The sequence below is a fragment of the Triticum aestivum genome, chromosome 1B (assembly GCF_018294505.1).
Source record: "Triticum aestivum cultivar Chinese Spring chromosome 1B, IWGSC CS RefSeq v2.1, whole genome shotgun sequence".
In the NCBI taxonomy this organism is placed as follows: domain Eukaryota; kingdom Viridiplantae; phylum Streptophyta; class Magnoliopsida; order Poales; family Poaceae; genus Triticum; species Triticum aestivum.
Window position 1 is genome coordinate 177,039,174 of NC_057795.1, and position 9,524 is coordinate 177,048,697.

Consider the following 9,524-nt stretch of genomic DNA (forward strand, 5'->3'; position numbering starts at 1 on the left):
ATAAGAGGAGAACGTAACTTACCTCAGTGTAGCATTTTTGTTAAATTGGAGTGCAAAAAACCCTATAAATCTATGATCATAAACAAGCATGCATGCAAAGAAATTATAATTAAAGACTTTTGTGGTATATTAATTTTCTGGAATTAGCATCTGTGGCCTGAGTAAGCCGTATCGGTTCCATCCTAGCTAGGGGCACCGGACGTTCCTGCCTGGCCCGCCGTAGTAGAAGTAGCTGCCCCACGCGCCGCCCTGGCCGCCGGCGATGTCGTAGCACCCGGGGTGGTCGGCGAGGAGCCGGAGGCCCGCCGCCGGGATGAGGTTGTTGTCCCAGTCCACCACCTGCACGTTGCGGAAGTAGGCCGCGCGGCCGTACCCTTCCCCGGGGAACCTGCCGCTGCCCATCTGGGTGGGCGTGTGCGACCCGGACGGCCGCGTGTTGACCGCCTCGCCGCCGAACTGCACCATGTCGGCGCCGCCGCGGCCGCGCGCGCCCAGGTGGGTGAAGAGGGAGGACGGCCAGTAGCCCACCAGCGCGCCCGACGGGCCCAGCTGCAGCCACCAGTTGCCCTTCTTGGGGTCCTTCCAAATCATGAGCGTGATGTCGAACTGCCGGCCGCCGTAGGCCGACACCGGCGTGATGGCGGCGCCGATCACCACGCGACCGTTGGTCTGCACGAAGCCCGCGCAGTGCAGGTTGTAGCACCCCGTCTCCTGGTACGCGTCGTTCTGCATCGCACACATACATTTCGCACAAGAATTTAACCTTCTTTTCTTGACTTTTCATGGACGAACACTGAGAAACTTTGCAACGACATCATTTGGTAAGGTTAGTGAGCTTACGGTCCAGTAGGTGAAGAACCTGGGGCTGTTGTCCCCGTATAGCTCAGGGCTCACCTGAATGAAGGTAAAATGACAAGAGGGAGATACAGATTAGTGGTATTCAGAAGATTACAAGAGCATGTGTTGCTGACTTGCTCTGTAGAGCAGAGCATGTGTGGTACCTGCCACCCGGCCTCGATGGTGTTGAGGTCGTTGCCGAAGGAGCCGGAGATGACCCAGATCTGGGACAGGCTGAACTCCGCCGGCGACGAAACCTGCGCTGGCCACACGTTCAGGCTCGCCTTCGCGCCGTAGAACTGCCCGCCGCTCACGTACCCCACCGCGTGCTGCATGCGACCACAAATTTGACTTTTTTTAGACAAACCATTGACATTTATCAGGTAGAGCACCAGTACAGTCTGCCGTATAATTTTGGATGCATCCGTGTCCGAATGACTGACCAATCGAGCTCTAGCTTAGCTACCGACTCTAGCTACTTCTGGTTATCAGATCAGTCATAAGGAACCTTCATTCGGGTTGTTAATGAAATGGACTTCCGTACATGGAGACACGGAGTGCCAATCATAGCCTGAATCGAGGGAGCGATCATCATTCTGGCCGGTGACTGACCTCATGGCCGTTGCTGGTGGAGTCCCGCCGCGCCGCGGCACTCCGGGGCTTCATCCCGAACCTCCGGACGGAGCTGGCCCGGAGCAGGTCGCCCTCCAACGTCCGCCTCACCGGTATGGTCCCCTTGGGGCACCACTCGCCGGAGCTCCTCCACGTCTGCGGCAAGACCTCCTCTTCGTCGTCTGCCAAGGCGCCGGCATTGCCTGGCCTCGCCGCAGGTTCGTCCTGCAGCCGCACACCAAGCATTCCATTACTGATCACCTCAAGGACAGACGTGGCAACACGATGCACATTGCAGCCGGTCAGTCACTGCCAGTCAATCAGAACAACACTACGCGTACCTCTGGTTTCTGGCCTCTCAGCCTGGGGTGATCGAACGCGGGCTGCAGGTGAGAGGGCACGCAGTCTATGACGTCGCCGTCAGGGCTCTGCGAAACGATGAAGATCAGTTAGTACTACGTACCTGGCAAGAAATGGGACAAATAATACGTACGATGTGAGAAACAAAGGAGCAGAACGTGGGTTGTACGTGCCTGGATCGTCTTGACAGAGGCTTCCCTGACCCTGGCGAGCCGGACCTTGATCCGCCGGAGCCCGAGCTGCTCCTCCCCGAATGTGCTGCCATTGCCCGCCGCGGAGGAGACGAGGACGGGGAAGACGAGGAGGAAAGAGACGAACGAGGCAATGATTGGGCGGCAGCAAGAAGCCATGGACGCAGACGCGGAGCAGAGCTGGCCTGAATTTCGTAGCAGCCTAGGATCAGAAGAAGAAGAAGAAGAAGCTTTAATACTCTTCTAAGGCGTCAGCATTGGCGCGGTTGTCTTCTTCCTGCCGCCCTCCTGCTGGCTATAAATACAGATACAGGCATCCATAGATGGATAGATACCTGGGAGAATGGCGCTAAACGAACCAGCAGCGAGACGGAATTATCAGCAGGTCATTTGGCCGTCTCTGCGCTCCGGTGGGCGGCTGATTTGGCTCACCAACCTGCAGGCCTTTTTCTTCCGTGCGACGGACCAGCACAGCATAATTGTCTCGAAATGAGCACCACGCGTAGCCATGCCTCCATCATTTTTCCTAGCTCCTGTCCCCTCTCCCACTCCACGCTGCTGCACTTTTGGTCTTTCTTTTACTAGATCTCAGTGGAGGCCAGCCCGCCCAGCGGCATGGTATGTAGCTTTTCTTTCTGCTGCTGTGCTGCAGGGTGCTCTCCATGTGCCGAGAGATTACGCAGATCTGTGCAATGTCCAGAACACTGCTGGGTTAGGCAGAGCAGGTTTTACATCCTGTTACCAATCCAGGTTGCTGGATTCCAGGGCACGCTATTACTTCTGATGGCTCCTTTGATTGAAAATAATTTCACAGGATTTTTTGAGGATTTAGATCCTTATGTTTTTTTCCTGTGTTAGTCATTTGATTCATAGTAATGGTATCCTTGGGATTTTTTTCCTATCATTCACTTGCACTCTATTTCTGGATGAAATTTTCATCCACTCAATCGTCTTTGTACAATTCATTTGTTTTTCATGTGATAGCAGACACTTTCTCACCCAAATTCTTATAGTTTTCTATCTTAGGGCTTATTTGATTCGTAGGAGAAGGATCTAAAAATACAAAAATAATATAGGATGACACGTGCAAAGCAGAGGATTGTGAAAACACATGAATCTGCATAGTTGAGTTTTCGACGCGCAATAATACGAAAAACGCATGAATTGTGAAAGCAATGGTCAAAGTAAGGTTTGTCATATACTGTAAAACACTCTTTCATCAAAATTTCCATAGTTTCCTAATCTCATACGATTTAGCGGGGCTATATAACAATAACGCTAGAAACATAAACATTTTGCCAAGAGTACATAAACCCTGTAAAAGTCGACAATAATGCTCAGTTGATACCGATGCAATTGGCAATGACAAAAATGCCCTTCAGGAGGAGAAATGTGCATTTTTTTTGAACATAGGAGAAATGTGCAGTTGGTAAAGGATAAAGTTGAAGCTCAAAAGGATATGCATTGTTCAAAAAACAGTTGATTAATGCTCAGAGGCTCACCAAGTAATCGATTAAAAGATTAATCAGCTAATTAACTGGAAAATTCGAGTGAATAGCAAAAAACTACTACATTACGGGCTATCGTTCCGAAAAACTACATTTTTTAATTTTCCAAAAAACTACCACAAAAGTGGTGGGCTGATAAAAAAAGAAGTGGTCGAACGGTTACAATTTAAGTGGGGTTATGACATGTGGGGCCCGCCCGTCAGGGTTTTGTCGGCCACAGGGCTCACGGCGTGCGGGTGACGGCCGTTAGGGCGCACGAGCCGTCCCGACCAGGTCAAGACGGATCCGGCCCTCGCTCTGTCTTCCTCGCGCTCACTCACTCTCACTCTCTCCCTCCTCACTCTGTTTCCCTTGGCCGAGCTCGCCATGTCGCCGACCACCTCCGTTCCTCGTCGGCGGCCAGGATGCCTTCTTGGAATGATGGGGATGACAGCTCTGACGATGACAGCTTGGGGGGCAACCTGATGGACATGGAGTACTTTGTAAGCCTCATCCTCCTCCTCTCTGTCATTACCTAGGGTTAGGGTTACGGTTCGATTTGGGAATGAGGGTTGATGATCTGCATATTTGTATGGATGGTTTCGTTTGGTTTGGTAAACTATTAGTTTTGATCTAGGGTATGGATGCCACGGTGATGTCTGATATGATCTACCTTGTGAATCTGACCTTGAGCAAGGCAAAGCTTGACTCAAGTGGAACTATTTGATGCATTGGTTCTGATCTTCCTTGTATTGCATGTAGGACACACCCAACACCATCCGTGAGCCACTCTAGTGTGGTGCTCCCATGGAGGAAGTTGCCAAGTGCACTCTGCAACAGATGAAGCCTATGAAGTGTGTTACTTTTGAAGGTGCTAACACTGGGAGGAGGTTCTATGGATGCCTTGTTCATGTGAGTAATTTAGTAAATCAGTAGCTCATTGTTATCTGAAGTCAGTGTTCTTATTTGCAGAGAGTGGTTTTGTACTTGATATATGAATTCAGTGATTCATTTAAGCTTTCTGGTTATCAGTTATGCCTAGTGGATTCAGTTATGCTAGGTGGATTCAGTTAATGTGTAGCTGTTTTTTAGTTTGCAGAAAGTAAGTGATTGAGTTATAATACTAAATTTAGTACTAAATTTATGGTTACATCTCCTCCTTGTATAGCAATACCCTTTTTGAACTGAAGTTAGTACTGAATTGAACTGAAGTATGTTTTGTCTGATCAAACTACAGGGAGGTGTGAGTTGTGGTGTAGTTCAGTGGGTTGATCATGTCTGGTCTGATGTACTTAAGAACTGCCTCATCAAGTTGTGGGAAATGTTCCATGAGCAAAACTTTGGAAGGATTCAAGACAAGCATTCATATGAGGATGAAGTTGCCAAGTTGAAAAAGGAGTATGATCATCTCTGCACTGAGTATCATAAAATGGTTGATGATGTTAGCAAGATGTTTGACTGGCAGGATGGTGTTGGCAAGATTGACTACCAGAAAGCAATGGATGTTGAGAAATATGAGAAGAAGAAGTAAGAGCTAGAGCTGGGGATGAAGATGGAGAAATATGAGAAGAAGAAGTAAAACCCACCCCCTTGGCAGAAACCGCCGTCAATCCCCCCCCCCCCCACACACACACACCCTTCTCCAACCCCCAGCCGCCAAAGAAAATCCTAGAATCCCAGGGAGAAATGGATCCTGGAGAGGTCATAGATGGAGAAGAAGATGTGCCCAGGGGAGCCAGGCACAGAGATGCAAGAAGGAGGGTGAGGAGGCAACTTGCTGAGATGATCCTTGCAGCACGCAACCTCAAGGACATAGAGCAATTCCTGGAGGGATTCCCCCTGGATCGAACCCTAATGATGATGATATCATCTACTGGACAAGGAGGAGGGCAAATTTCCATCCTTTTCAGGTCACTAGGCAGAGGTGGACTAGGATTTTGTACACATAATATTGCTGTTATGTTTCTGTGGTCCTAAATCTGTCTTTCTATCTATGTGATGTTTGAAGTTGGTGTAAGAATAATGTTGAATGAGCTATGTATGTGATTAATCAAGTTGTCTATGATGCAATGTATGAAGTTGGTGTAGGAAAAATGTTGAATGATCTATCTATGTGATGAATCAATCTATCTATGATGCAATTTATGAGTGAATGTTTTATCTATATTTGTGTGTATGCATGATTTGATCTAGTGAAGGTTTAATCTGTTAGGGTTTGGTCCCTAGATGGCCAAATCTTGATGTTTTAGGTTTGATCTGTTAGGGTTTGGTCGACAAGTTGCCACCCAAAGTGACCTAATTTGGCCACTTTAGGGTTTGGTCGACAAGTTGCCACCCAAAGTAACCTAATCTGGCCACTTTAGGGTTGGTCGACAAGTTGCCACCCAAAGTGACCTAATTTGGCCACTTTAGGGTTAGTCGACAAGTTGCCACCCAAAGTGACCTAATTTGGCCACTTTAGGTTTGGCTCGACAAGTTGCCACCCAAATTGACCTAATTTGGCCACTTTACGGTTGGTCGACAAGTTGCCACCCAAAGTGACCAAATTTTGCCACTTTAGGGTTGGTCGACAAGTCCCCCCCCCCCCCCCCCGATGACCAAATTTGGCCACTTTAGGGTTGGTCGACAAGTTCCCACCCAAGGTGACCTAATTTGGCCACTTTAGGGTTGGTCGATGATGACCCGCAAGTATAGGGGATCTATCATAGTCCTTTTGATAAGTAAGAGTGTCGAACCCAACGAGGAGCAGAAGGAAATGACAATTGGTTTTCAATAAGGTATTATGTGCAAGCACTGAAATTATCGGTGATAGATAGTTTTGTGATAAGATAATTCGTAACGGGTAACAAGTAACAAAAGTAACTATGGGGCAGTAAGGTGGCCCAATCCTTTTTGTAGCAAAGGAAAAGCCTGGACGAACTCTTATATAAAGCAAAGTGCTCCCGAGGACACATGGGAATTACTGTCAAGCTAGTTTTCATCATGCTCATATGATTTGCGTTCGTTACTTTGATAATTTGATATGTGGGTGGACGGTGCTTGGGTGTTGTCCTTCCTTGGACAAGCCTCCCACTTATGATTAACCCCTCTTGCAAGCATCCACAACTACAGAAGAAGAATTAAGGTAAACCTAACCATAGCATGAAACATATGGATCCAAATCAGCCCCTTACGAAGCAACACATAAACTAGGGTTTAAGCTTCTGTCACTCTAGCAACCCATCATCTACTTATTACTTCCCAATGACTTACCCTAGGCCCAAATCATGGTGAAGTGTCATGTAGTCGACGTTCACATAACACCACTAGAGGAGAGACAACATACATCTCATCAAAATATCAAACGAATACCAAATTCACATGATTAGTTATAACAAGACTTCTCCCATGTCCTCGGGAACAAACGTAACTACTCACAAAGCATATTCATGTTCATAGTCAGAGGGGTATTAATAAGCGTTAAGGATTTGAACATATGATCTTCCACCGAATAAACCAACTAGCATCAACTACAAGGAGTAATCAGCACTACTAGCAACCCATAGGTACCAATCTAAGGTTTTGAGACAAAGATCGGATACAAGAGATGAAGTAGGGTTTGAGAGGAGATGGTGCTGGTGAAGATGTTGACGGAGATTGACCCCCTCTCGATGAGAGGATCGATGGTGATGACGATGGCGGTGATTTCCCCCTTCCGGAGGGATGTTTCCTCGGAACAGCTCCGCCGGAGCCCTAGATTGGTCATGCCCAGGTTCTGCCTTAAGACGGCAGCGCTTCATCTCGAAAGACACCATATAGCAGAAGATGAGAGTCGGGGGCCTGTCAGGGGGGGGCATGAGGTAGGGGGTGTTGGTGTCAACACCGACGGATCTCGGGTAGGGGATCCTGAACTGTGCGTCTAAGGCTAATGGTAGCAGGAGGCGGGGGACACAATGTTTACCTAGGCAGTGCAAAGCCGCCAAATACGAAGATCTGCCCGGGGAGGAAAACCTCACCCTGGACAGCATCGTTGCAGATGATTGAAGGAGCCATCAAGCCTTACCATGACGACACGGTGGAACTCTCAATGAAAGCACCAATGTCGGTGTCAAAACCGGCGGATCTCGGGTAGGGGGTCCCAAACTGTGCGTCTAAGGCTAATGGTAACAGGAGGCGGGGACACAATGTTTACCCAGGTTCGGGCCCTCTCTATGGAGGTAATACCCTACTTCCTGCTTGATTGATCTTGATGATATGAGTATTACAAGAGTTGATCTACCACGAGATCATAGAGGCTAAACCCTAGAAGCTAGCCTATGATTATGATTGTTGTTGTCCTACGGACTAAACCCTCCGGTTTATATAGACATCGGAGGGGGCTAGGGTTACACGGAGTCGGTTACAGAGAAGGAAATCTACATATCCGAATTGCCAAGCTTGCCTTCCATGCAAAGGAGAGTCCCACCTGGACACGGGACGAAGTCTTCAATCTTGTATCTTCATAGTCCAACAATCCGGCATAAGCATATAGTCCGGTTGTCCAAGGACCCCCTAATCCTGGACTCCCTCAGTAGCCCCTGAACCAGGCTTCAATGATGATGAGTCCGGCGCATAGATTGTCTTCGGCATTACAAGGCGGGTTCCTTCTCCGAATACTCCAAGGTAGATTTTGAACACACAAATCGTGTCTGACTCTGCAAAAAAAATTCCACGTACCACCATAGAGAGCACAATATTCCATGAGTCCAATCTGCTGACAACTTTTACCTAGCGTGATATCACGGCGCGGCCCGGTTATCATCAAAACCGTTTCCCCCAACCTCGCACTACACGTCTTGCGAGGCGGTTTTATTGGCACGTCTTGTCGAAGTAGAGATCGTGTTCCCCTTATCACGGGATTCTCATCAATACGGGCATGGGTAACCCAACCGTGCCGTTAGTATGACTCCTCGGTTTAGGCAAGTTCCAAATGGACACGCGGAGGACGCTTGATATTCATCCTCTTTATAAAGAGGTCAAGACCTGTCCTTTTCTTTCCACACCCGATCCTTCCCTTCCTCTACCTCGAGTTCCAACACCCAAGGTTCAGTCTAAGCGCTCCGGACCTTCAACCACGTCCGGATCCAACCTTCAAGGCCGGTGGATGGCCTCTTCCATCACAGAGGAGGACATCAAGAATCTAAGGGAGGCTAGGTATCTGACCGCCGAAATCCTTCACAGGCTACCTGCTCAAGGGCAGGTTACCCCCACTCCAGAACCCAACGAGAGTGTCGTATTCATCTCCCACTTCCTCCGAGGACTAGGCTTTAGTCTTGATCCCTTCGTTAGAGGGCTCATGTTCTATTACGGGATGGATTTTCATGATCTAGCTCCAGATTCCTTCCTTCACATCTTGTCGTTTATCGTCGTGTGTGAGGCCTTCCTCCGCATTACCCCACACTTCGGCTTATGGCTCAAGACCTTCAATGTGAAGCCGAAGATGATCGACGGGCGACACGCGGAGTGCGGAGGTGCTATAATAAGCAAAGGTGCCGACGCCTTATGGCCAAAGGGTTCCTTCCCGGAGGTGTCTGACCTATGGCAACGGGAGTGGTTTTACATCACAGCACCCCGAGGTACAAAGTGGGCAGCCGCCCCGGCCTTCCGCTCTGCCCCTCCGCCACAGCTTGCATCATGGGTCAACAAGGGGCTGGACTGGGGACCAGTTAATGACGTGCTGACATTGCAAAGCCGCATCCGAGATCTCCTCAAGAGGGATATCAGTCTCGTCAAAGTAATTCAAGTAATGTTAGTTCGTCGGGTCCTGCCATGCCAACGTCGATCTCTCCGTATGTGGGAGTTCAACCCGGAAGGACCGCGAACCATTCAACACTTCTTCGGCGTGACGCTCGAAGGGATGTATCGATTATTCTTCGGATCACGAATAAAGTGTCCGGACACAACAGAGGATGCGGGTCTCAACTGCAACCGTCCAGATACCCAAGTAAGTAACTCCGCGACCGAACATGCTGTCATTATATTTGTCACAACATTATTCTGAAAAACCACCCTTGGCCAG

General features: G+C 48.8%; 2 protein-coding genes across 3 annotated transcripts; one reads left to right on the plus strand and one right to left on the minus strand.

Annotated features, from left to right (window-relative positions):
- Nucleotides 1-89: 89 nt before the first annotated feature.
- On the minus strand, nucleotides 90-2,573 carry LOC123114373 (uncharacterized). 2 transcript variants are annotated; one of them, XM_044535826.1, is made up of 7 exons: nucleotides 2,360-2,573; nucleotides 1,983-2,202; nucleotides 1,791-1,877; nucleotides 1,450-1,674; nucleotides 1,002-1,166; nucleotides 841-894; nucleotides 90-726 (listed from the first exon to the last, which is right to left on the minus strand). In XM_044535826.1, exons 2-7 carry the CDS (start codon nucleotides 2,157-2,159, stop codon nucleotides 187-189), a joined length of 1,248 nt encoding a protein of 415 aa, XP_044391761.1. In that variant the 5' UTR covers nucleotides 2,160-2,202; nucleotides 2,360-2,573; the 3' UTR covers nucleotides 90-186. The 2 variants fall into 2 exon arrangements, with proteins under 2 accessions (XP_044391761.1, XP_044391752.1); XM_044535817.1 differs by having other exon boundaries at nucleotides 2,336-2,573.
- Nucleotides 2,574-4,247: 1,674 nt separating this feature from the next.
- Nucleotides 4,248-5,055, plus strand: LOC123114387 (uncharacterized). The gene is made up of 2 exons (XM_044535837.1): nucleotides 4,248-4,399; nucleotides 4,725-5,055. The coding sequence occupies exons 1-2, from the start codon at nucleotides 4,295-4,297 to the stop codon at nucleotides 5,016-5,018; spliced, it is 399 nt and encodes a 132-aa protein (XP_044391772.1). The 5' UTR covers nucleotides 4,248-4,294; the 3' UTR covers nucleotides 5,019-5,055.
- Nucleotides 5,056-9,524: the final 4,469 nt, after the last annotated feature.

What these genes read in the sequence shown, in the direction of transcription:
- LOC123114373 (XM_044535826.1), bottom strand. Translation starts at nt 2,159, where the DNA reads ATGGCTTCTTGCTGCCGCCCAATCATTGCCTCGTTCGTCTCTTTCCTC. An exon ending in CCTCTGTCAAGACGATCCAG is followed by an intron (nt 1,878 to 1,982) that starts GCACGTACAACC and finishes ATCGTTTCGCAG; the next exon opens with AGCCCTGACGGCGACGTCAT. An exon ending in GGTTCTTCACCTACTGGACC is followed by an intron (nt 727 to 840) that starts GTAAGCTCACTA and finishes TGTGCGATGCAG; the next exon opens with AACGACGCGTACCAGGAGAC.
- LOC123114387 (XM_044535837.1), top strand. Translation starts at nt 4,295, where the DNA reads ATGGAGGAAGTTGCCAAGTGCACTCTGCAACAGATGAAGCCTATGAAG. An exon ending in TCTATGGATGCCTTGTTCAT is followed by an intron (nt 4,400 to 4,724) that starts GTGAGTAATTTA and finishes ATCAAACTACAG; the next exon opens with GGAGGTGTGAGTTGTGGTGT.